At 44.2% G+C, this 26,653-nt stretch overlaps 1 protein-coding gene across 3 annotated transcripts in view; it reads left to right on the forward strand.

Moving 5' to 3' along the window:
• SRPK1 (SRSF protein kinase 1) overlaps nt 1-26,653 on the forward strand; it is a 47,242-nt gene that overhangs the window by 6,468 nt on the left and 14,121 nt on the right. For 2 of the 3 annotated variants that reach the window (XM_006276887.4, XM_006276888.4), the window contains 6 exons: nt 13,176-13,294; nt 19,496-19,604; nt 20,417-20,504; nt 21,792-21,879; nt 23,361-23,467; nt 24,033-24,198. In XM_006276887.4, the coding sequence (XP_006276949.3) occupies nt 13,176-13,294; nt 19,496-19,604; nt 20,417-20,504; nt 21,792-21,879; nt 23,361-23,467; nt 24,033-24,198 (677 nt within the window). Of the gene's footprint in view, nt 1-7,472; nt 7,511-13,175; nt 13,295-19,495; nt 19,605-20,416; nt 20,505-21,791; nt 21,880-23,360; nt 23,468-24,032; nt 24,199-26,653 lie in introns of those variants that run through there. The other variant, XM_019492514.2, reaches the window with a different exon arrangement.

The following is a 26,653-nucleotide window of genomic DNA, read 5'->3' on the forward strand; positions in this document are numbered from 1 at the left end:
CAGGGTTAGTTGGGTTCAAGCTGTATTCTATTCAAACATGGGAATTTTGGTATTTTACCTGTACTGGGTCAAGTTCAGTGCGTAGACTGAGAATTGGAGTTGGAAGCGGGGTCATGCAGTAACACTCCTGGCTGTTAGGTCTTATTACCTTATGGCTGTCAAAAGTAGCAGCGTAGATGCTTGTGATGCAGCGTAGAGCTGGTTCTAAGCGTTGAAACCTTTCTTGGTGTGAATACTTGTATTTGCTGAAGCATAGATTATATAAGGTAGTGGTTCTCAATCTTTTTAGGCTCAAAGACATACAAAAAAACTAGAACTTTTGGTTCCAAAATGATACCTTTTATTAGACCAACTGGAAAATAGCAAGAAAATTGTCCTTTTCTGCAAGCTTTTGGGATCAAAGTCTCTTTGTCAGGCTCTGGGAAAAGTGTAGATGGTACAAGTTAATAAAAAGTCCCCACAGGTAGAAAATAAACTTCATTTTTGCACTGAGGGAGCTGAAGATGGAAGGTTGTCCCTCTGGGTCCATGAGAGTGTCTCTCTGAGCTGTGTTGAGTAGCTCTTTGATGTGTTGATCAGGTAGAATTCCTTCCCTGGAGGTGTCAGATGGCAGGCAGGGAGGGAGGGAGGTGAAAAACAAAAAACAACGAAACTTCCTTGTTGTTCTGCAATGAAGTTTAAAATCCAAAATCAGCTAAAATTCAGCATCTTCCATGTTTCAGGGGGTTACTTGGTAGCTGTGTTGGTATCAAGGCACCCCTAGGAAAATGTGAACTTTTAATTTTCTCTCAATTTTTGACTACAGAAAGACAACAGAACAATTCTTCTGTTGCAGAGAACTCAAAGACCACCATAGGTCAATGCTTTTAACACTATGGATTCCTATTTGAAATCTCTGGGTTTATCTTAGGAATCATGTTTGTAAATCTAATTGGGCTAATGTTTTGTGGCACCCTTGAAATGAAATCAAGGTCCCGAAGGTGCCATGACACCTGAAATGAGAATCACTGGCATAGGTGAGTTGTCAAGATTATGTGTTGTATTCATGTGTGAAGTGCGTTTTCTGTAAATTACAGTAGAACTAGATGGTTGGGAATTTAATTTATCAGTTGCTGTGAATTGTGTGCGATTATTCTCTGTAGCTGATTTTGCAGACATTTAGAAGATCAAACTGTACTCTTCCACCTGCTGTGAAGTGTGGCTTCTCTGCAATGTTGTTGAGTTAAAGACCTGAAGTTAAACATGACACTAAAATTCACCCAACTTATGAGTGTCTGCCGAATGAGCTGCTTGTACTGTTGAATATCCTGTTTATCCTGTGCTGTACGCTGTTTTTTTGTTGGGTTTTTTTTTTTATTTGATTTAGTTTTCCTCGTGTCAACCTGACAGAACTGACCTACAGTGCTGAACAGTGCCCAAATATCAAGTAGCTTGCTGGCTTTCTCATACTAGATAAGGCTACTGGTTCATCAAGTCTGATATCCTTCTTCCAGCAATTGTTTATACTTGATGTTCCAGAGCAAGCAGACTAATACACAAAGGCTTCCATTCATTGCTTTGTGCACAGTGATGGTGGTTGAATTGCCCACACCCTGAATCAGGAAGTTTTGATTTCATCAAACATGAATAACTGCAAAGTTAAGGGTAACTGGATAGCTACAGTACATAATGTGTATTCCTATAGCACATAGGGCAGTGGTGGCCAGGCTTTTTGCCAGGTGTGCCACAAATTAAGCCGTGCCCCATCCCAGAGTGCTGCTGTGATCCCTGCCCTCCCTTCCTTCCCCTGCTCCCCAGGTGTACCTGATAGTCTGCACTGAGGGGTGCCAGAATGGAGGCAGGTCTTGCCCCTGACAGAGCAGGAGCAGGATGCTGCTCAGAGAGGTATCCCCAACGTGAGCCAGTTTAACTCTTGCCTGCCTCCACAACTGCTGCAGTATTATATGGCAAGCAAGGATGTAAGGCCCTAAATTAAGTGGCTGCTACAGGGCCTGGAGAGGTTTAACCTGGCTCTTGGCAACGATATTTGATACCTTTCGCAGCACTTTCGTGTCCTGCTCCCACTCTGCTCTGCTGTGGCTGGAGGCTTGAGCTCCCTCCCCTGTTTTTGCACTTCCCTTTACCAAAAACCTGGGGCTTGTGTACTGCGCACAGCAGCTGCCCATGCCACTTAAAGCATGTGTGCCATGGTTTGGTCATCCCTGTTGTCGAATGTCATTACAAGTATTTTTTCTAGTTCTCAGTGCATCTGGTTAATTTGAGTTGTCCTTTTTGTGTTAAAAAAAAAAAAAGGCAAATAAGGGGTTAACTTTTGCAATACCTTTTTATAGTTTAATGTTGTGTTTTCCCCAGCATTATATATACACGTACAGACTGCAAAATCCTATGTTCTTGAAATTTTTATATCAGTTGCATCTATCTTGTAGTCTGTTCTTCTCTGCCTCTAATCTTAGCTCTGCCAAAAATTTTCACAGGTGACTATTGTTTTTGAACGCCGACCTGTCTTCCAAACAGCGAGTGCTTAGCGTATTTTGGAAATTAGACTCCTTTGAAAAGTCTCAGAATTGCCAGTCATGGGAAACCTTGGCTTATTTGTACTTCAGAAGCCTTTAGCTGTAATTGTGGATCAGAGCTACCTTGCGCTAAGCTGTGTACAGACATAGAACAGAAGAATGGTATAGCTTCCGAGAGATTTAGCCTGACTAAAGACTAATGCGGTATTTGGATTAAAAGCTGCCTTTTGATATGGCAGATACAGCATCCTGGAAGGGCCAGGACATGGGGGTGGAAGTTGAGAGTGAAGTTCTGCTCCTGATTTCTGCTAGCTTATTCTGGCTTCAATTTACCCCACTTGTAAAAGGGAGGGAGTTGCACTGAATGTATTCATACTTCAAGCCTCTTTAGATCTTCAGATGAGTGTGTTCATTGCTGGTATCTTAATCGTTCTGAATGTGCCCAGGCACTTTTTTGTTGTTCTGAAAGCTGCTGCAATTTGCCAGACATTTTCATTTTAAATAAGTGACTCTTCAGAGGCTTTTGAAATTGCAGAGCCAGTCACCGTGGGAAAATTCAGTTAGTTTGCAGTTGGCATCTGCAGTCCAATAAAACTTCAGCCATTGCACAGTCTAATTCAAGCATGCATTTAAATTTGTTTTGAGTTAGACCAGTGGTTCTTAACCTTTTTAGATTTGAGGCACCCCTTGGAAGATGCCAGGTTTTAATTTTCCCTCTTTTCTTTTTTAACTACAGAAAGCTAATAGAGCAGTTTCTCTGTTGCAAAGAACTCGGAAAAGGCTACCACCGTGGGTTTCTTTTTGAAATTGCTAGGTTGATCTTGTAAATCATGTTTGTAAACCTAACAGCACTAATGTGTGGCACCCTGCAGCACCCTTGAAAGGATCTCAGGTCACCCCAGGGTGCTGTGACACCTTGGCTTGAGAATCATGGATATGTTCATATAGGCTGCTCTGATAATGCCATCTGTAATTAGTCTCCCAATGCTTCTTTGCTATCATGTCTCATTCCAAATGAAATAGATAAATGATATACTATTTTTCTAACTGTTTTTCTTCAGCTTTATTCATGAAAGCTCTGCCTTGCATCAAGCCCTTTTCTTGGTTTTTCCCTTTTCTCTTCAGTTGATACCAATCAATACAGAATCTTTTTCTAAGCACTTTTAACATGTTTAAAGTGGAATCGGAATGTGGGGACTTGTCCACCATCATTTTCATTCAAGTATAAAAATGACTATCAGACTGCATGCAGCATGACATGTTATATTAAGCTGTTTTGGTTTCCAAGTCTCTTGCAGCTAGCAGCTGATGTAAAGAACATCTCTACAAAGAGACAGACCTGTTACATTCTCTTCATGGGGGAGAGTGGGTGTGCAGAACAAGAGAAAGTCAATCACCTCATTTTATTTAGATACTAGCACCATTTTAAAGTGGGATTCAGTTGCACTTGTCTTCACACTGACCTCCTGCTAAAGTATTTTGTGTTGGCTTCTACAAGTGTAGGTCTTTCAAAAACTAAGTATTAAATAGGGCTGTGCGGAATTTTGGCAGCCGTTTCACTTCGGAGGAGTTTTGGGCAGTTTCAGCGCCTGAAACACTAAATCCGAATTGAAACGGGAGGCTCCAAAACAAGGCATCCGAAACGTTTTGGAGCTGGGCTTGCAGGGAAACAGCTGTACGGTGCAGCAACAGGGGGCTGCATGGGGAGGGCAGCAAGGAGACCCCCTGTGCAGATCTGTGCTCCCTTCGCAGCCAGGTTGCGCGGCAAGGCAGTGCTGGTCCCTGCTGCGTGACCTGGCTCTGCAGGGAGCAGAGATCTGGGGCAGCATGGGGCGGGCAGCAGTGGCAATGAAACTCCCAATGCGGATCTCTGCTCCCTGCAGAGCCAGGTTGTGTGGCAGGGACCAGCAGGCTTGCTCACTACTCTGCGCTGCTTCCCTGCCCCATGACTTGGCATGACAGGGATCAGAGATCCATGCAGGGGGTGTCTCTCACTTGCACGGAGGGCAGCAGCCCTCCCCAGGATGAGCCACCCATGGTCCCAGCCTGCTCCCTGCTGGGGCCGCCCGGCCCCAGGCCCCACCTGGCTGGGCATTAGGACTGTGCGAAGCTTGCAACCTGTTCGAAATGGATTTGGAGGAGATTTGGCGGAAATGAAACAGGACAGTGATCTGAAACACCAAAATGAATCACTGTCCTCTGATACAACCAAATCCAAATCAAAACACGGCCATTTTGCAGAGCCCTAGTATTAAACTATCTTCCTACCCCTGGACTCTGTTCCCATCAGTAGAGCTCCCATAGCTTTATTTTTCTGAATTTAATTTACAGCAGCAGTTGTCAGCTTTAGTTGGTTGTCACTATCAATTCTTTAGAACAGAAAGGAGGTGGAATAAAAATTTAGCTCAGCTCTGTGGAGGAGGGGGAGTTGCCTATAATTACAAAATACTTAAGAGCAAGAATTACAGGTAAGTACATCTTTTTTCCACAAGGTAGAAAATAATGAGCCCTCAGCCCCTTCAGATTTGAAAGAATTGACAAATGTATCAGGAATCACCTAGCAACAGGTTGTAGCGATGGGAAAGCATTTAAAGGTCTCAACTCTCACAATGGTGGGGTAGTACTAGTGACAAACATAGAAATGACAAAATTCAAAAATAGGAAAATAACACATAATTTTGCATGAGGGTTCATGTGGACTCCATCCAGAAATCATTTGTAAAACTCTTCTGCAGATTTGTACAATGCTGAATTCAAGCATGAAACTTCATACAAACTTGACAACTTCCCGACAAATCTGGGTTTAAATGGTTTGCAGACTGGCAATAAGAGAAGCCAGTCTTGATATTGATCTCACTATTGCAGTTACTCTTCAGAAAAGCCCCCTAAGATTGAGGCTGAAAAGACTTTTGACTTGACATATCAATGTAAATAGTGGCAAGAAGACTTTATAACATTTTTCTATGATGGATGTGCATAATAAGAAAGGAAAATATTGGGAGAGTGATTAAGGTGGAAATCAGCATCACCTTTTAGAAGGATCTTGGAATGAATTTGTAGCACCAATCCACATAAGCCTTACCATGTAGACTGGAATCATTAGAAAAGTGAGTAATTAAGAAGGGCAATGTAGGGTGAGGGGGGAAGAGGAGGACAGATTATTTGACTTCTAGTATCTATGTAGTGGTTTCTCTGGGGAAAAGGCACTCTGGTTTCGATACCTCCATGCTCATTTTAATGTTAGGATGGGTCCGTTTTTGTGCCCGAATTGAAAATGAACATACACCAGATGTTAGATTCCTCTTCCAGCCCCTCTTAAGTACCTGAAATGAGTCTAAAAATTGTCTCATGAGCCATGCAAAAAGACACCAGTCCCCTTTAATTAGCTGGCTTAAATGCCTCTAGCTGTTTATGGAGCTAGAATAAACAGTGGCGGCTGCAGAAAAGGATCTTTTAGATGGGATAATGACATAAAGAGGAATTGAATCCACCTGGGTTGTCAAGGCTGACAATTTCCACAGGACAGCCAGAGTCCTAGCTCTGCTGTATCCCCACTGCTAGGCAGAAGAGCTAGGCAAGTAAGATTGTGTTAACATCTTCACTAGTTGTCCATCTGTTGATAGCAGTAGAAGACTAAGAAAAGAATCTCTACAGAAGTTTCTGAAGGATATCTTCACCTCTCCATTTAGGATAGTGAAGCAGTGTTATGGGGACTAAGAAAAGGTTTCCCGTGCATCTTTTCTTACCAGACCGATGAGCCTAAATGCTCAAAGCTGAACTTTTTGAGAAACTTAAGACTTGGAGATGTTGGATATTGGATACTGCCTTCAGCCAGGAGTAGCAGAGGCTAACAGATCAGTTGTTTGGTATATTCAGTAAACACCCTTCATATTATTGGCGGTTGTATGAAAATATAGCGTATGACTTTCACTTTTTTTTCTAACATATAAAGGTTGCCTGCTGGCTTTTGTAACTTACTTGAAATAATAACAATGCAGTGTTGAATTCATCATTCATGTTTCATTTTAAGTTGCATATTGAGGGATTACATGCTTAACATCATCCCTTCTGGAAGGAGATCTCCTATAATTTAGGTTTGCCTAAGAAAGAACTGTAGGATCTGATTTGCACAGTGTAGTTATCAATATTTCTATCAGTAAGTATTCTTAATTGCTTGAGGTCTCTGAATAATTGTGCACTGTCACACTTGCTTGGTTGTTTCCCTTCTCAGTTGCATAAAGCAGTAAAGTAAAATGTGCCAGAAATACTTTTATGGCATCCAAAAAATGCTCTAACCCCTGAGGCTATAAAGTTGCATTCAGTTATTTTTTTTAAGGTTTAGTGGACCTTTTACCCATTCTTTGAGGTTTTTAGTATAAAAATGAGTTATTTTTGCTATCTTGGTTGGTTAGAAGCACTTCCTGAAGCTATTTCAAATCTTACTTTGAACATCTTTTCTACTGTATGACAAATAGTTTCTACAGCAAATGGATTGGACTATCAACAGTTACTGAGAGACTCATGTTTATTGGAGGCTGTAAATCTAATGATCTGTTTAAACAGGCAAATAAAATCAAGAGTTGCATTTTCAGTTCAGGAAGATGAAAGGGAAAATCCAACTGATTTCAGCATTTCCTTGGGGGAGAACTGTAGGAATAAGTGAACATCAAGGGAATGTGAAGAATCTTTTTATGCTCAACCCTGAGGATGACTAAAATTGCAGAAAGATCAGCTGAGAGCAACCCCCTCAGTGATGCTGCAAGGCCCTTTACCTGCAATGCAGTGCTATGCATCTGCAGCTAGGTGGTGGAGGCAAATCCCTTATCTCCCTCACTCTTGCACAAAGCTTTGCTGCGTTCAAGAAGAGCCAGTTCTCCTACACTGTATGTGCTTCTGCTTGCTGAACAATCTGCTGGGATTTTTTTAATGGCTCTTTCAAAAACTGTTGGTCCACCTTCAGGGGTACCTTTACCAATGGGAGGCCGTGCTTCATGCAGGTAAGCTTCCTTTTGTTTCATCTGAATCAGATTTAAGGCCTGGTTTAAAGAAAAAGGACTTTTGTACTCCTCCGTGGAGGCTATGGATTCCATGAATATCTTGCACATTTGCCTTAAAACACTGCTTTTCGACATCATCTTAAAATATAATCTTGCCATGTTATTTCAAAAGCAGACTGCAAAATCAGTTCGTTCTTGTGATGTCCCTTCACTCAGCTAACTAAAAATTCAGATGGTCAGGGTGCTCTTCAGTGTGAGCACCACGGTTAAAAAAAGTATCTATAATTTGACAGCTCAATAGTAAATCATCCAAGCAGGGTTTCTTTCCTTTATATGCTTCCTGCAGTATTACTGACAGCTATCAGCTTCCCACCGCCTCATTTAAACACAAGCTATGGGTTTCTTGCAGTCTCTACCAGCCCTTTGTGCCTGGTTGTAGACTGCTGTCTGAGCGAAAGGTGCAGACAGACAGTTATTGTGTTTTTTTGTGTCCCTTTTTTTTTTCTTTTAGTGTACCCTTGTTCCCTGGCTAATAGAGAGTTTATATAATCTTTTTAATCTTTGACCATATTGGTTTCTCTCCTTCAGATCTGTTGTTTGTGTGGTTCAGGATTTTATGGGGAAGAAGGTTTCAGTGGGGTCTGATGCCTTTTAATGAATTTTAGCAGTAGAGCAAAAATGTGTGAGCAAAGGGTGGTGATTTGGAGAGAGGAGTTTGGTTTAAAATGGTATTGTAAATGTCTGTCTGCTGTCTCTTGCTTTATACCTCATTAGGAGTTATAATTGACTATAATGTAAGTGAGATGCCTTGCTAGACTGAATTTCAAAGCTGTGGGACAATCTGAGAAGCAGACTGGGGTGTGTCAGACACCAGATTGTCAACAGCATGACCTGTTGGCTCCCTCTAGGAGGGGATTTTAGTGGTTTGCAAAAGAATGGCTTTGAATGTTTCCTGTCTCGAGGAAGGTACCAGAAAGGCTTTTCAGAACGGGTAATTTCTGGAAAAAAACCCACTGTTATGGACTACTTTTAAAATAGATTTTCCTGTAGCTTGCTTCCTATTCCACACAGTGCTCGATTATGTACAGGAAAAAGCTGATGGTATCAAGTCGAGAATTAAAACAAACTCTTTAATTTGATGGGTGTGGCTTTTGGTTTTAAGTACCCCATTTTGTTGGCTGTTTCTCTCTCGTAGTTGTAGAATTTGCTATTTAGGATCTAATCTTTCCTCGAGGCACCCTCCCTCCCTCTGCCTTTTAAACACAATGTGTTGGTGTGTAGTAGGATTTTTGTCCTCTATTTGCTACCAGCAATAAAAATGGTCGCATTTCTTTTGAAATCAAGTTGTGAACAAAACTTGAAGCAGCTATTCAGGGTGCAAAGACTTGCTTAGAGGTTTTTTTGTGGGGGGGGGGTTTAGCTTAGCTGGTCAGAAAATCTCCCAAAAATCTTGAACGGTCTCAAACTACAGTGTCATTGATGTCCCACTAGCATTGACAGTGTATTGTGTTTCCTGGAAGGGTTTCTGGTGTATGGTTCAAGGACTGTTGATCAGTATTACTTGTCTTATGAATTCTAAAAGCAATAGACCTCATAACCCCAGCAACAACAACAAAAAAACCCCAAAATTATGTCAAGGCAGAGCTTCACAGGTTTGTCTGATAAAGTGGTTCTTAACTGGGGTAGACTTAAAGCACCGCTCAGAAAATTCCAGCTCTTAGCGTTCACTCATTTCTTGACTGTGGAAAAATAATAGAGCAATTTTTCTGTTGCAAAGAATTCAGCAAAGAGAAGAAGCATAGGAAGACCACAGCAAGTCAGAACGCTTTTGACATTATGGATTCCTATTTGAAATCTCCAGGTTTATCTTGTAACTTGAACATAGGCGTTTGCCCACCTAACAATTAGGGCTGCACTGACAGAGAGTTTTTTGGCTGATACTGATGGCTGATTATTAACCAGCCGTCGGCCAATATCAATCCAATAACCGATTTACAGGAATGCAGCCCAGCAGCTTGGAAAACAGCATCTGGCTGGTAAGTCTGTGGGAGGGGGAAGGAGGGGGAGCATTGCAGATTGAGGCCCCTACAGTGAGGGAGGGAGTGCAGCAGGGGCAGGCATTGCCCAGCCAGGGCAGCGAATGGGACCCCAGGGCTGGGAGTGGGATGGAGCTGCAGGTGACTTGTCTGGGGGGTGTACAGGGTGTGGGCAGCTCTCTGCTGCTGCACACACCTCTGGGGGAGAAATGGGGGGTCATGTGCACCCCCAGATTTATGCGCAGGGCAAGGGGCAGGCTGCCCACTGTAGCTTCAGGGCCAGGGACTGTGCCAGCCTCTTGCCGGGTGGGGATGGAGCGGGGCTCAGCTGCGCAGAGCAGGTGAATGGCAGCAACACTGGGGTTGGCTATGGATGGGCTATGGGGAATTACGGGGTCGCATTAGCCCCCCCCCAAACCCCCTAGCACTGCCCCTGCTTGGGACACTGCACTTTGCTTCCTTTCCCTTGCTCTGCACACAAATCCAGGTGTGCACATGCCTCCCCCGGGAGTATGCACAGTGGCAGGAAGCCGCCCACACCCCCTGTGCCCCCTCTCCAGCCCCCTGTGCTCCCCAAATGAGCTGTCTGCAGCTCCCTGCCACTTCCAGCGCTGGGGTCCCATTCACTACCCTGGCTGGGCAGCACCTGTCCCTGCCCCACGCCCTCCCTTCTTCACCATGGGGCCCTCGATCTGCCCCTTCCCACCCACAGACTTACCGGCTGGATGCTGCTCTCCAAGCTGCCCAGCTGCATTGCTGGCCACATGCATGGCAGCTGCATGCAGGCACATGGCATTTATCGGTGACATTATCAACTACACTGGCCAAAAAAAGCCAAATGGCCAATAATGTTAATTTTCCTTTTATTGGTGCTGATCTGATATGCCACCAATATATTGGTGCATCTCTACTAACAATGCTAATATTGTATTGCATCTGTTGCATCCTTACAAGGGTCTCACTGCACCCCCAAGTGCTGTAGCACCCTAGTTGAGATGTGTTAATCTAGTACATTGGTGCTCTAGTTTTTGTCCCTGCGGGCTGGATGAATGGCATGGTGCCAGTCCATGGGCTAGATTGGGCCCTGAACACCAGGATCTGGCCCTGCACTGCTTCCACCCATTCTAGCTAGCTGGAGTTTGACCTTGTACCGCTTCTGCAGGCCCTGTGCACCCAGTATAGTGCAGAAGACCAAGTTATACAGACCACAGGGCTCCTCAGACTCAGCAAGGGAACTACAATTACTGTCACCTCTTCCCGACTGCCAAATTTCTGGACCTGTGGGGATCTGGCCCACAAGCCAGGGATTGAGCATCCTGGCCTAGTAAGACCTAACTGTGTTAGTGAAACTCAGCTCCAGAATGCAGTTCAAATTTAGACTTTTCTCTAGAAAAAAAGAGTAGCTCCTCCTGTCCCTAAGTATGGTAAAGGGTTGAAATTCTCCAATAAACTACAGTCATGGGAAAGCATTAAATCTGCCTTTAAATCTCCTGAATGACTACCAAAAGCAACACAAAAAAAAAGTAAAAAAAAAAAAGTATCATTACCTTGTAATAGGCAGTGGTATCATAATGTGACTCCTACAACTCCATTTTGTGCTGTTAAAATGACAGGAAGGAGTCAACACCTACTAACCCACCTATTGACAACATAACCAGCACTTGCCTTGCAAATCATTCTTTCCTTGAGCAAAGTGGGAATAGAATTGTAAAGAAGGTGGGTGGGAAGCACCAAGTATAACTACTGCCTCGTGAGAACAATAGTGGAAGCTCTGTATTGCCCCTAATTTCCACTGACTAGAAGACTCTGTAAATTACTGAAGCTTTTGTTAAAATACCGTGAAAAGGTAATTCATTGATGTGGTCTGACTACTTGTTTAGATAATTGGCTTTATTTGGCCCTAGCTGGAGTTTGGCCTTGCGCTGCCTCTGTGGGCCCCGTGCACCCAGTATAGCGCTGATTTCTTTTTTTTAATTGAAAATGTAGTGTTGGTAGAAGAATGCAGCTCTTTGCTATTAAATCATTGATGTGAGAAACTGTACACTTGCATATAAGTGACTTTTTAGACAAAGGCAGACAAGATTCTTTGGGTAAATCCGATGGCTTTTAAAAGCATTGGTAACAACTTGCTCTGAAGGGGGTTGACTGGCCTTGTAAGTGTTCCTAGGTTTGTTAAAGAGAAATGTATTTACTTTAAGTGATGGGAAGTCCTGCCTTTTTAGAACTGTTGCTGGTAGCGGCAAAGTTAATGCAGCTGACAAAAGTTTCCCAGCACACGCCAAGGAGTGAAGACCTCCCTGGCGATCCTCATAAGCTGAATGCCAGTATCCCAGAGACATGGGAAAAAGAAACAGAAATTGGATTCAGGACAATGTTTCCTTATTCCCCTTGGATATCCCTGAATTTAGAAGGTATTATCCTTTAGAAGGGATGCTGTCATCTGATTTGACTTTTCACATTGAAAATTAGGAATTTGGGGACATTTCAGCATCCTCTAGCATTTGGAGACCAAATGCTGTATAAGAGCCCCACAAGGTGATACTGACTAGTCCAGTCTTATCAGTGATGGACTCAAACTTGGTTACATAGACAAAATTACACGCATTTTCATTTTCAGACCTCTTAAGATGTTAGTTGCTGAATTAACTATTCTTTATTCCTTTGTGTTGAAGGTTAGAAGCTCTAAAATGGCAACCACTTGGTTCCAAAGAAATTAGTTTAATTCCTTTGTTCTTACAAATTCATGCTAATTTTAGTCTTTTACCTCTAGGTTCTTTTAAAAAATGTCATTATAACCCCTGGTAACAAATAGGAAGTCTCCTTGATTGAAAAGAAACTGTCATTTCAAAGACATTGTATTGCATATTCTCTGCAGCCTCTAGGGTTGTTGATTCAGTTGCCAAGTATGATGACAGTCATAGGTGATCAAAAACATTGGTTTAAAGTCCACAGGTTTAATATAGGTAATGCTTTAGAATATAAATTGCCAAAATAAACCCTTACTGCTTTGAGCTATTTGGCACCATGTTTCTCAGCCTTTTCAGACTAAAGTACTCAGAAAATGTTATCTTTTAAGTTTTGCTTTTTTGTTGTTGGGCTTTGTTTATTTTTTTTTGACAATAAAAAAGTAGTAAAGCAACTGTTTTTTACAAAGAACAAAGTCCACAACAGGTCAGAGAGTTTTTGATGTTATGGATTTCTATTTAAAATCTCTGGTTAATCTTATGAATCGTGTAGATCTTTTCATGCTTAATATTGCATGACATCCTTAAAAGGTTCATGTAGGGCCCTCATTGAGAATCACTAATTTAGCATGAAAAGGACCCCAAGATTCAAGTGGTGGGGGAGCTTCAAAGGGCAGTAATGTAGCAACGGGATTAAGTGAGTATTTGCTCATTATAGAGTGTGTATGTGCTTTTGAAGGCTCAGATCAAGTATATCTGAAAAGCAAAGAGCTCTTTTATACCCCTCCTGACACTACTGACCTGTGAGTAAAAACTTTTAAATGTGAAAGGAGGTTTTCTGAAGACAAATACGCTCCTCAGTCCCTTGCATTGAGTAAAGTGAAAGTAGCTGAATTAAAATGACCTTAATGTGCATGCACTTTACATATGTGTGTTCTCCCACAGACCTGAAACTCAGCACCGAGGTCCTGCTGCTCATTCAGAGAATGATCTCCCTGAACAAGAGGAGGAAATTCTGGGATCAGACGATGATGAACAGGAGGATCCAAATGATTACTGTAAAGGTGAGGGCTTTGTCTTGGGTTAAAAATAACACTAAACAGATTTTTAGCTTTTCCCTGCCTGTTATCTTTCCTTCTCCCTTACAAAGCCTTCAGTCTTCATGCTCTGGGCTTTAAAGCTGTGGAGTGTCTAACCTGAAATGTTCTAATGTCTAAGATACAAAGGAGAAAATGTAGTATCTGTTTGCCTGGTGTATGAAGAGATTTTTTTAAAATGAGAATGGGGAGAAGCTATTACGTGCTTACCTGATTGAGGCATTATTTGGTTGATGGATTTTGTTTTAAGTCACACAGTCTGCTTTTCTTTACTTGAGACAAGGTCTGCTCTGTGTATAAAATAAAGCATAATCAAGTTAAAACTTCCCTTTAAAACAGTGGTTCTCAACCTTTTAAGACTCAAGGCATCCCTTTGAAAATGCCAGTTCTTAGCTTTCACTTATTTTTCTGTTGCTGAAAAACAATAGAGCACTTTTTTTGTTATGAAGAGCTCGGGCCCCACTTTGGGCTCCTATTTGAGATCTCTGGGTTTGTCTTGTGAATCATGAAGGTATACCATGAGATCCTTTTAAGGATTTCATCAAACCCAGGTTGAGAATCAGTGTTTTAAGATATGGAGATTTGGAGTCCTTCTCCATTTCAGTATTAATTTGCATACTTTACAGTTTGATCAGTGGGGCACTAATTTGACAAATCTGCCAACTTCTTTCCTCCTCTGGTAGAGAATTGTGTCAGTTTTCCCTTGAAATTGCCTCAGCTTTTATCAGCTGGAGGTAGGGGGAAAGGAATAATCTAGTTTCTAGGACAGATACCTGCTTATAGCACCTTTTTTGGAGTTGTATTAAGATGTTAAAGCCATGTGTCTACAGTAGTCTTTTTCCCCTTCCGTTGAAGGTGATTTTAAAGCCTCTACTTATCAAGGACTCCCAAGTGCTTTTTGTTTTCAAAATAATTGTTTAATCATATCAGGAAGGACTTGTCTTTTGTCTGTACTACAGAATGTGAGAGGCTACTAATTTTTGATGAGTGAGGCTTTCTAACATTTGAAGAGAAAATGGGTGTTTAACTACCTTTGCATTTCAGTTGTATTTGGCACCTACTTCCCCCTTTTGCCTTTGAAAAGCTCCCTGCCTTAGACTCAAAAACCTTTTAACATATCTGTAACACCATGCTTTTTCACACAGTTGGTACCAGTAGTTCGTGTAATTTCACATAACTGTTAACTTGTTTTTTCTGTAAGCCATTCTAGCTACTGTGCTACTTCCTGCCTTGGTGAAGTAGTCACATAGATCACGGCTGTCAAACATAACTTGTGTACTGAATCTGACCCGTGATATTGTGTTATCTCATCTGCAGGGCTCCTAGAGGGGCCAGGAGTTTGGAGGGTGTGCAGGAGCAAAATTCAGGGTATGGAGCCCCATTGGGTATGCATGTTGGTACCAGGCAGGCAAGTGACAGCTATGTTGGTCTGGATTCAGTCCAGGGGGGCCCAAACCAATTTGATGTGGCGTTTCAGATCAGGTAGAGTAATTTGTAGACTTCACAGCATAAATGTTGTGGATATGATTCACTGTAAGTACTTGAAATGGGATGCCTAAACTGCATAGATTGTCCTGGGTTAGTCACAGTGGTGTAAAATACAGTGGCATACTTGGCAACAGTATGTATAGGAAACTGCCACGCGTGTGTTCCTGTAGTTCATGCTATCAGTATCAAGAACAGGAGGAATAGAGTCCCTGCCTGAGGCTTGCCAAGTAAATAAAGATAGAAACTGTTCCATGTTTTTAAGTTGGATTTATTTGTAATAGTCCATTTAAGATTTAAAGGTAGTCTGTTGGGTTTGGGTTTTTTTAAGGAATGCCAAGATTGCAGAATCAAGCACTCGGAACTTACAAAAAGAAATAAGGTTGCCCTGTGTTACTGGGACTTCTCTGGTCAGCTTATGGAGGCAGTAAGGTCAAGGGATGTTATTGTCATGGGTGACCTAAACTACCCAGACATTTGCTGGGAGGAGCAGACAGCCAGGTCTGACCGCTCACACAGGTTCCTGGCTTTGTTACAGGACCTTCACCTTATCCAGGAGGTGCACAGTCCCACTAGGGGTAATGCCTTGCTGGACCTGGTCCTGGCCACCGGGGATGACCTGGTGAGGGGACTGCAGGTCCTTGACCACCTGGGCAATAGCGATCATCACCAGCTGGAATTCACTCTCCAGCGCAGGGTGTCAAGGGCTTACAGCAAAACTAAAGCCCTTGACTTCAGAAGGGCCAGCTTCAATGAGCTTCGGAGATTAGTGGGGGAAGCACTGAGGGCCCAGAAGGTAGAGGAGATGGGAGTCCATGAGGCATGGTTGTACTTTAAGGGGACGATCCTCCAGGCCCAAAGGATAACAGTCCCTGAGAGAAGCAAGGGGGGTAAGAGTGCTCAGAAACCCCCTTGGCTCAGCAAGGGCAATCAGGAATGCCTGAGGACTAAAAGGGGGGCGTACAGCCAGTGGAAGGGAGGAGATATTGCCAAGGAGGAGTACTCCTCCTCAGCCCGGGAGTGTAGGAGGGCTATTAGGAAGGCCCAGGCAGAGATGGAACTCAAGCTAGCATTCAGGACAACAACAAAAAGTCCTTTTTCAAGTACACTGGGAGCAAGAAGAGGGCACCAGGCAATATAGGGCCCCTGCAAGACTCAAATAGTAATCTTGTGGCTACTCCAGATGAGAGAGTTGATATTTTTAACAGTTTCTTTGCCTCTGTTTTCTTGAACAGGCACCAGGACATCCCTCCTACCAGAGGTAGGGACAATCTCGGGGATAGCTCTGTCAGGCCTTTGGTCAGCACAGATGTAGTTAGGGATCTTCCGGAAGGGCTGGACATTTTTAAATCTGCAGGTCCAGATGCCCTCCAGCCAAAGGTGTTGAGGGAGCTGGCAGGGGTCATCGTGGAGCCCTTAGCCCGGCTGCATGAGCATTCGTGGTCATCTGGCCAGGTGCCGGGGGATTGGAAACTAGCTAATGTGGTCCCAATTTTTAAGAAAGGGAGGAAGGAGGACACAAGTAACTATAGGCCTGTAAGCCTCACCTCGGTGCTCGGGAAGATCTTGGAGAGAATCATCAAGGAGCACATCTGTGAGGGGCCTGCAGGGGAGATCATGCTCGGGGCAATCAGCATGGGTTCATCAAAGGCAGGTCCTGCCAGACCAACCTGATTGCCTTTTATGACCAAGTAACGAAATCCTTGGATGATGGTGTCACCGTGGATGTAGTCTTTCTAGACTTTAAGAAGGCCTTTGACACGGTCTCTCACCCCATCCTCATCAGTAAATTAAGCGACTGTGGCATTGATGCCTACACAGTTGGATGGGTAAAAAATTGGCTGATGGGGCGCCCCCAGAGAGTAGTGGTGGACGGGTTGTACTCAACCTGGTGAGATGTGAGCAGTGGAATTCCCCAGGGCTCAGTCCTTGGGCCAGTGCTGTTTAACATCTTCATCAGCGACTTGGACGAGGGGGTTGAAAGCACATTGTCCAAGTTTGCTGATGACACTAAAATGTGGGGCGAGGTGGACACACTTGAAGGGAGAGAGAGGCTGCAACTAGATTTAGGCAGACTACAAAAGTGGGCAGATGAGAATAGGATGGGGTTCAACGTCGACAAATGCAGGGTGCTGCACCTTGGAGAAGGAATCCACAGCATACATACAGGCTGGGGAGTTCCCCTCTTGAAAGCACAGAGGCGGAAAGGGATCTTGGAGTCACTATTGACTCCAAGATGAATGTGAGCTGCCAATGCCAGACCGCAGCCAGCAAGGCCAGCTATACCTTGTCATGCGTCCAAAGGTGCATCTCAGGCTGGTCCAGAGAGGTGATACTCCCCCTCTGTGCGACATTGGTCAGGCCGCAGTTGGAGTACTGCGTCCAGTACTGGGCGCCACGCTTTAAAAAGGATGTGGCCAGTCTGGAGAGGGTTCAGAGGAGGGCCACCTGCTTGGTGAGAGTGCAGCAGGACAGGCCATATGAGGAGAGACTGAGGGACCTGAACCTGTTCAGCCTCAGCAAAAGGAGGTTTGAGGGGGAGATTGAGGGGGACCTGGTCGCTGCCTACAAACTCATCAGGGGAGATCAACAGCAAATAGGTAGAGCCCTTTTCTCCCCAGCACCACCTGGGGTGACAAGGAACAATGGTAACAAGCTGATGGAGAATAGGTTTAGGTTAGAGATCAGAAGACAATATTTTACAGATAGGGTGGCCAGAATCTGGAACCAGCTTCCTAGGGAAGTGGTCCTTGCCCCTACCTTGGGCAAATTCAAAAAGAGGTTAGATGATCACCTGTCTGGGGACTTTTGAACCCAGCATTCATTCCTGCCTGTGGCAGGGGGTCAGGCTAGATGATCTGATCGGGTCCCTCCTCACCCTAGCTCCTTTGAAACTATGTAACCTTAATTTAGCCCTCTCGTGCATGTGACTTAAGGTCAGGGATCCTGGTTTTCTCTGATAAAATAAATACATAAATAAATCTGTGATAAAAATGGAAATTCTCTGATTAAAACCCCAAAACCCGCGATTAAAATGAAAGGCCACTATATAACACAATTTTTTTTGTTATATTTACAGTTTTAAAGCAATTTGGACGCCTACCAGTGCCTCAATCACTATAACAAAATTAATTCTAAATACCTCTATATTTTGGCATTTGATTTTGGGTTTTTCATCATGGAAAATCAGAGCTCCTGCTGACATGATTCTGTATACCCCAGGGAATTATGCACAGGAAAACTCAAAATTATGTAAAATTAATTACATTTTTTTTTGCAAATTAAATATAACACTGTTTGAACCTTCTTTAGAAATATATGCAGGTACTTTGTATCATTGGGAGGTGGGTGTGGGGGGATTTGTGAAAGTGTAGGGGGGTTGTATGAGGGAGTGGGTGTGGGGGGGTTTGTGGGTGGTTGAGGGTGGGGGTTGTGAGCAGGTCGGGGGGTAGTGAATGGGTGTGAGTATGAAGGTTTGGCTGGTGGCTCAACAGCAGTGGGCCCTCAGGGTGTTCATGGCCATGGCAGGCAGAGCCCCAGGTGACATGCATCCCTGAGCCCCAGGGCCTGCACATACTGGCATGGAGCTGGCCTGGCCCACTGGCACGCGCCTTTGAACCAAAGCAAGCTGGCTCTGTGCCAGCATGTGCGAATCACAGCACTGCAGTTGGGAGCCACATGCCATCGTGCCAGGCGGGCTCTCTGCCTCCATAGGTGGCTTCCCACTGGGGTGCTAGAAGCCCCACGTGGAGTCTCGGAGCTGACCGGCCCAGCCTGATGGTATGTTGACCAGGAGCCACGTGCCATTGGGCCGGGCAGGCTCTGTGCCTCCACGTGGGGCTTCCAGCACTCCAGCAGGAAGCCACTCATGGAGGCACGGAGCCTGCCCGGCCCAATGGTGCATGACTCCATGCTTCCATGGGCAGTTCCCACCCGGCCTGATGGCACATGGCTCCTGGCCCACGCACCGTCGGGTCGGGCTGGGCTGGGCTGGTCCTCCACATGGGGCTTCCTGAAAACACCTCCCTACTCCCCTCAGCCCCCACCCATGCAACCCCACCCCATCGGCTCTTCCCACAGCTCCCAACCCTTTCCCCCCCCACACCAGTCCTGGCAGTCACCTGCACCTGCCCCACAGGCCCCCTAACCAGCCTTGCTGGTATCTTCCATCCCTGACCCACAGTTCCCACTCCTTCCAGCCCTGCCAGAGTGGGCCCCCAGCAAGCCCCACTTACCTCAAAGGCTCCAGGAGGGAAAGCAAGCCTGAGCCAAGCCTTGGCTGACCAAGTCTCAGGCCCCATGTGGTGACCAAGTGGTGTTTCCCCATCTCACTCCCTATCAGGACTGGGCTTAAGGTTTGCCATACTTTTTGCAAGAAGCTCTTGCAGGCTGGAACTCTGCCAGCCATCAGAGAGCTGTTTGCAAAATGGAAAATCCATAGGTATCTCCATTAAAATGAAAAATCCACAGGGTATGGTTTGGGACAGGCCATGAACCTTTGGAAATGGGTCCCAGTAAGAAAAAGGTTGAGAAGCACTGCCCTAGAGAAATTCCTAAGTATCCCTTATGTTTAAATATTTATCAAAAGTTGTCATGAAATTGTGGCTCCTGTTCCATCTGTTTGCTCACTGACATTCATTGCTGACTGATCTCTTGTGATGATATCCCCCTTGGTTCTTCCAGGTGGTTATCATCTAGTGAAAATAGGAGATCTATTCAACGGCCGATACCATGTCATCCGGAAGCTTGGATGGGGGCACTTTTCCACCGTGTGGCTAGCTTGGGACATTCAGTAAGTTGGGGGGGGGGCTGGTTTATTTTTAATGGGTATTTCTACCAAAAATTCAGAGTAAGTAATGTTCAGGTAGATTAGCAGATGCTTTATAAGTAGCTGCCTGTTCTCTTCAGACTTCTGTTATTTTAAACAAGTTATGCATAGATTGTCCACTGAGATTATTGTACTATGCAGAGGTTTAACGTACATATCTTGTAGGAAGAATGCCTGTGTTCATCTGTTCCTGACCCATCACTTTTGGCCAGTTAGGCTGTTGTCCGTTTTTGAGACAAACGGATAAAGCAAGATGAAGTACTTTTTTACACAGCGTGTAGTTAACCTGTGGAACTCATTACCACAGGAGGCTGTAGAGGCAGATGGTATAGCCAAATTCAAAAAGGGGCTAGACGCACTGATGGGCATTAGAGCTATAGAACAGAACAGTCAGAGATGTATCCTATGGCATCCCTAAACCAGTGGTGATGAAAGTCAGGGAGGGTAATGAACAGGAGTTATAGAACACTGTAGACATCCAGTTCAGTGCTGTCCCTCTAAAGCAATCCATCTCTGCCATTGTTGGAAACAGGACACTGGGCTAGATGGATCACTGGCCTGACCCAGTATGGCACTTATAAAAAGCGTTAATTTTTCTTAAGACCATAAGAGCCTCAAAGACAACTTTCACACGAGTGAACTAGAACTTGTCTTCCTCTTACTCAGAAAGCAATCCTAACTAATCAACTCTGACCCAGGTGAATTAAGAGAATGCTGACAGCTTTCTCCTTTTAATTGGGAGACCACTGACATAAACTTGCTCTGCTTGTGTTTAGGGGCAAGAGGTTTGTGGCAATGAAAGTAGTGAAGAGTGCTGAGCACTATACTGAAACAGCGCTGGACGAGATCAAACTGCTGAAGTCGGTGAGTACTTGAAGGGTTCTGGTCAGCTTTGTCCACTTCCAGAGTTCATATGAAAGTCAGTTTGGAAGTAGTCCTTGGGCTAGCGGATCGTCTTATATTTCCACAGTATGTGGGAGCAGCATGACACAACAGGCCTTATTGACTAGACTTTTTTGTTTCATCCTTAAAGGAGAAAGTTTGTGCTGTGTTTACTGAGACTTAAGGAATGCTGTTCAGTGGGTTTTAACCTTTCTGGTGGTGTTTGAGATCTATGAAAGTGTTGGTTATGACCTGATAGGAAACAGGGTTTCACTAGTTCTACAAAAAGACATACAGGGGTAGATCCAGAGCTCACCAGCCTGTCAGCAGAGCTCCTGGGAGCTCTGTATGTGCTGAGAGCTCTATGAGCTCACCAGCTGCTCAGCTGAGGGTCTGCCCAGTCCTTGCTTTCAAGCAGGTTCAGCGCTTGTGGCTGTTTGCTTTCAATTTGCCTCTCCTCCCCATTCCCCATTTCAGCAGCTTGGGGAGAAAAAGGGTGAGCAGCATCCCAAGGATGCTTGCAGCTCTAAGAGCAATTGGCAGCAAGCTTCGGAGCTGCTTGAAAGCAGGGACTCTGGGCAGGCCCTGTGCTGACCAGCCAGTGAGCTCTGAGCTCACAGCACCTGTGGCACTTGCAGCAGGAGCTCTGTTGACATGTTGGTTGACACCCAGGTTCACAGCAAGGAATTCTGGCCACCCCCTTTGGCTTTGTGGCACGTGCACAATGAGCTCTTTTCACTGTGCCTGAGCACTTTTTACAGTTGAAGGGGATGAGGCAGCGACAACATGGGTGCAGTCTGTTGCCAGCCATTTCTGCACACAGCACTTTCCTCTTCTGGTGGTCTTCCTTTTTTCCCTGGATCTTACTGGTTTGAGGAGGGTTGTATACCAGGTTATTACAGAATAGCTGCATGAGTAAAAACACTCCCTGTTCTGGAACCTGTCTTCCTATTTATTCCACTTGAGATCTGGGAACCGAATGGAAATGAGGTATCTGGGTTTGAGGGTAAGAGTATCAACCTGTGGGGCTATTCTAAAGTAGCTTTTGTGTTTTAGATTCTTATTCTACCTTATTTCAGATTCATATGAATGTAGACATGTTTTGTGCTGTTTGAAATGCTTTGTGTGTTAAGAAATAAACAGGAAAGAGACATGGTATAGGTGCATCCATATCCCTCTTAAAGCTCCTTCCTGTGACTCCCAATGTTTCCTAGCCCAGGAATTCCATTGAAGGATTTACCTTGTGTTCCTTATTTTCTTTCCATGCAGGTCCGCAACAGTGATCCCAGTGATCCGAATAAAGAGCGAGTGGTTCAATTATTAGATGACTTCAAGATCTCAGGAGTGAATGGCTCCCGTATCCTTTTTGGAATAAGTGTGGAGCATTGCATTAGTATGGACGTTTTCTGCATCGCTTTTAGGCCAGTGAAAGTTTGAACGGTGTTTTGGCAGGCATTTTATCCTCCAAAAGCAAGTCTGCAATAATAAAAACAATAAAAAAAAAAAATCTCTTTTCAGTAGGCCTTGAAGGTGTCTGCAGAATACATACTTGGAATAATCATTTACTTTACGACTCTGAAATTATGTGCATTTGTGCGGAAGGGACGTTCGGCTGAGTCATGATTTTAAAATAGTGGCTGTACTCGAGTGCAGACTGCAGATGAATAGCTGCTGCTTTTTCCCCCTCTCTCTTTGAACCTTGGTCAGGCCGATAGCAGCTTTGTAATAATGGCTGACTGAAAAGAGTGAAGGTACTGCAAAATATCAGGGATGTGCCCTAGCACAAGTAGGCAAACTTCAGGGTCTGTTACTTGGCAACGTAAGTAGGCTTTAAATCAGAAACATTAGCATGGACATTAGAAGACTTATAGATGCAACGTTGCTTCTAAAATGCATTTTTATGACGTAGGTTAGAAACTGTTGGGTTATTGAAAACCTGTAATACTGGGAACAGAGAAACCCTTGATTGTCCCTATATATATGATGTGGGCTTGTTGGTTGTAGCCATTTTGGTCTAAGGACATAGGCAGGCAAGGTTTGTTTTTACTCATTTTTTGATTGCAGAAAAATAACAGCCATTTTTTTTGTTGCAAAGAACTCAGAGACCACAATAGGGCAGAATATCTTTAACACTATGGATTCCTGTTTGAAATCTGTGGGTTTATCTTGTGAATCATATTAGCACCGTTAGGCATACAAACAGTGTATGGCACCCCACAGCCCCCTTGAAAGGATTTTGAGCCCATGCCACCCTGGTTGTGAATCACTGAGCTAATATAAATGCAGTTAAAAAATAATAAGGATGTCAGTGTGGCACTGGTAAAGAAGCAGGGAGTGGGGAAAAATATGTTCTGCAAGTGGCTGGCATCTTGAGATTTGTGTTGCCTGTTCAGAGCTGTGGAGAAATGGAGGTGTGATTTTTATTTATTTATTGCCTGGGGTAGGAGCCAAGATGCTTCTGGAATTTGCATTTTCAGCTAGATATTGTGCTTAAGCAGTTCATGCATGGTCCACTGCATAAGTGGTCTCTTTCCAGAATCTGATATTGTTGCTGCTGCATTACAGCCGTTGCATAAAACCAACATCATCTTCAGCTATACTAGGGGTGTATGTATTCGGTGGCAATGTTTGTTTGAGAGTGCTCACATCCACGTGCTGCTCCTAACACCTAGCATAGCCACCTGTGTTGGGAGGGAAAGGGTGTCTGTAAGAACTGCCAGCTTAGGTGACAGAAGTAGCTCCTTGTATTGGATTTATTTTTTATTTTTAGCTCTGTTTTGAAAATGCTGGAGGCTCACTGGGTCAGAATGTCCCTCTTTCTCCTTGACCTAATTACAGATATCTGTATGGTGTTTGAAGTTCTAGGACATCATCTTCTGAAGTGGATCATCAAGTCAAATTATCAGGGGCTTCCACTCCCCTGTGTCAAAAAAATCATCCAACAGGCACGTTTCAATTCAGTCTTTGTTAATGCCCTCATTCCTTGAATTCCTTTGTGAGCAAAATTTTTCTTGTTAGATGCAGGAAAATGAGCCTTAAACTCTTATTGATGCATGTCCCCACAAACAGTTCAATTAAATGTAAGATTAGTCTTTTCTCTGAAGATATTAGCCCACAGGTATTTCAGCTGTCACAATTTGCATCTTGACTAGCTGAAGGTCTGCTTTGAACAGTGACTTTGTCAAGGAGAGGAAGGAGGGAAGCTTTAAAAGTTAAGTGAGCATTAGTACTGTAGCAGTGGTAGATCAAGCAGAGTGGGGAGGAGATGGAGCATTTAATTAATTACACTTGAAATTGTACACACGCTTCCTCTTTAACTCCATAGTAACAGTATCCTAAATTGGTAGCAACATCCCAGGCTGGCCTTGGTGTTTAACAAGTTTTTAAATACCTACTGAAGAGAGTTTCTTTAGTTTAACTCTGATACTGTTTTTCTCTTCATTTCTTCTCTTCTTGCTTGCCCGCTACTTGCTTTTCTTGACTGTCCACGTCCTCCCCTCGTATCTGCAGGTTCTGCAGGGCCTGGATTACTTGCACGCAAAATGTCGGATCATCCATACGGATATTAAGCCTGAGAACATTCTTCTGTGTGTTAATGACCAGTACATTCGCAGGCTGGCTGCAGAAGCAACAGAGTGGCAGAGATCTGGGGCTCCCCCTCCATCTGGCTCTGCAGGTGCCTTTTCCACTGAAAACTGGTGTTGTCAAAAAAGCTTGTAACCAATTTGACAAGAGAAAATCCTCTAGTTCTTATCTTAGCATTGCTAAATAACAAAAAGCACTTTACATCACTTCTATAAAGCCATTTCCCACACCAGCCACACATTCTTACAAGAAGTTAGTTGGTTAAAACAAAGGAAGTGGATGGTATCACGGTTGCACCGTCTTTATTACAGTGCAGTAAAAGTAGCCAGGTGAAATGTTAGATTCAAAAGTGCTTGTAAAAATTAGTGGCATGGCACATCTTGGATGTGTTCTAGACAGCTTGCCTCCTAGAGTGCTGTAAAAATCTTTGTTATAAAACTCTGTGGTCTGTCTTGGCAGTCTTGTGAAAAGATGATTCAAGCGCCACCTGTTCACTGACTTCACACCTGAGAGGAGATTAAGCCAATATAAATGGTTTCCCTGGTGCGTTAACATTTTCTAAATGACAGTACAGACGAGGTTTCGTTTATGCTTGGAATCTCCATATATATTCTCCACTCTCCCTGTCGTGATCTCCTTGTGTACCAGTATGTCTAGGAACTATTGCAATGTTCAATTCAGTAAGGGGCTGCTGGTTTCTAAACTCTGGAAGCAAAAGCAGTATTGTCGCACAAGTGTCATGGTGTGGCCGTACTGATTCTGGCACCAGAGCTGATATTTCTCCATTGTATTGTAGTTCTGATATCTCCACACTGTTGCATTACATGCCATAGACATCTTTATATTTTCAGAGGGCCAACTTCTGGCTGAGAACCATTAAGCACAGATAAATCTGACTAGGCCAATGGCAGATTCTCTGAGTTTTGGCATTCAGACTTCGAGTATGTCTACTCAGTCACTGACCGTCCAGGGAGGGACACTTGAGCATGCTGTACCCATCCACTCCTGATCTTGTGCCTCTGACCCAAAAATGCAGTGATTAAACCTTTGCTAGTGGTATCCCTCTAGTTGCCCTCAAGGATGCCAGTCAGAATTCTTAAGCAGCTGCAGAGGGTGCTCCCTGTAAAGCAAGGTGCAATCAAGAGCATCTCTCTTCAGACACACTGGGGGTGTCCTGTAGATGTATCTCAAGGGTCCTAGTTTGCATCTCTCCTTGCTGTGTATGCTTTACATCTTCTTTAAGTCAAACAGAAAATTCATGGCAGTCAGCAGAGGTCCCAGATGATTAGAAAAGGGCAAATATAGTGCCTATCTTTAAGAAAGGGAAGGAGCAGGATCCAGGGAACTACAGACCAGTCAACCTCACCTCAATTGTTGGAAAAATTATGGAGCAGGTCCTCAAAGAATCCATTTCTATGCACTTGGAGGAGAAGGTGGTGATTAGGAGCAGTCAGCATGAATTCACCAAGGGCAAGTCATGCCTGACCAACCTGATTGCTTTCTGTGCTGAGATGACTGGCTCTGTGGATACGGCAAGAGCAGTGGATGTGATATACCTTGACTTTAGCAAGGCTTTTGATGTGGTCTCCCACAACGTTCTTGCAAGCAAGCTAAAGAAGTATGGGTTGGATGGATGGACTATAAGCTGGATAGAAAACTGGCTGCATCGTCGAGCTCAAAGGATAGTAATCAATGGCTTGTCTAGCTGGTAGTCGGTTTCAAGTACAGTGCCCCAGAGGTCGGTCCTAGGGCTGGTTTTGTTCAGTATCTTCATCAACAACCTGTAAGATGAGATGAAGTACACTCTCTGCAAGTTTGCAGATGACACCAAGCTCAGGTGGGGAAGGGGGGTAGTAGATCAATTGGAGGGTAGGGTTAGGATTCGGGGAGACCTAGACAAATTGGAAGATTGGATCAAAAGAAATCTCATGAGCTTCAAAAACAAGAAGTGCAAAAGTCTGCACTTAGGATGGAACAATCCCATGCACAGGCTTGGGACTGACTGGCTAAGCAACAGCTCTGCAGAAAAGGATCTGGGAGTTGCAGTAAACAATAAGCAGAATACAAGCCAACAGTGTGCCCTTGTTGCCAAGAAGACTAACAGCATACTAGACTGCATTAGTAAGAGCATTGCCAGCAGATCGAGGGAAGTGATTCTTCTCTTCTATTTGGCACTGGTGAGGTCACACCTGGAGTACTGTAGGCAGTTTTGGGCCTCCCGCTACAGAAAGGATGCGGACGAATTGGAGAGAGTCCAGAGGTGACGAAAATGGTTAAGGGTTTGTGGCACATGACTTGTGTGGAGAGGCTGAGGGAACTGGGCTTATTTAAATAGTCTGGCAAAGAGAAGACTGAGGGGGGATTTAATAGCAGCCTTCAGCTCCCTGAGCAGTGGTTCCAAAAAGGATGGAGCTGGGCTGTTTTCAGCAATGGTAGATGACGGAACAAGGAAGGAGCAATGGTCTGAAGTTGCAGTAAGGGAAGTTTGGGCTAGATATTAGGAAAAACTTTCTCAGGAGGAGGGTAGTAAAGCACTAAAACAGGTT

This window comes from Alligator mississippiensis, chromosome 14 (assembly GCF_030867095.1).
Source record: "Alligator mississippiensis isolate rAllMis1 chromosome 14, rAllMis1, whole genome shotgun sequence".
Taxonomy (NCBI): Eukaryota; Metazoa; Chordata; order Crocodylia; family Alligatoridae; genus Alligator; species Alligator mississippiensis.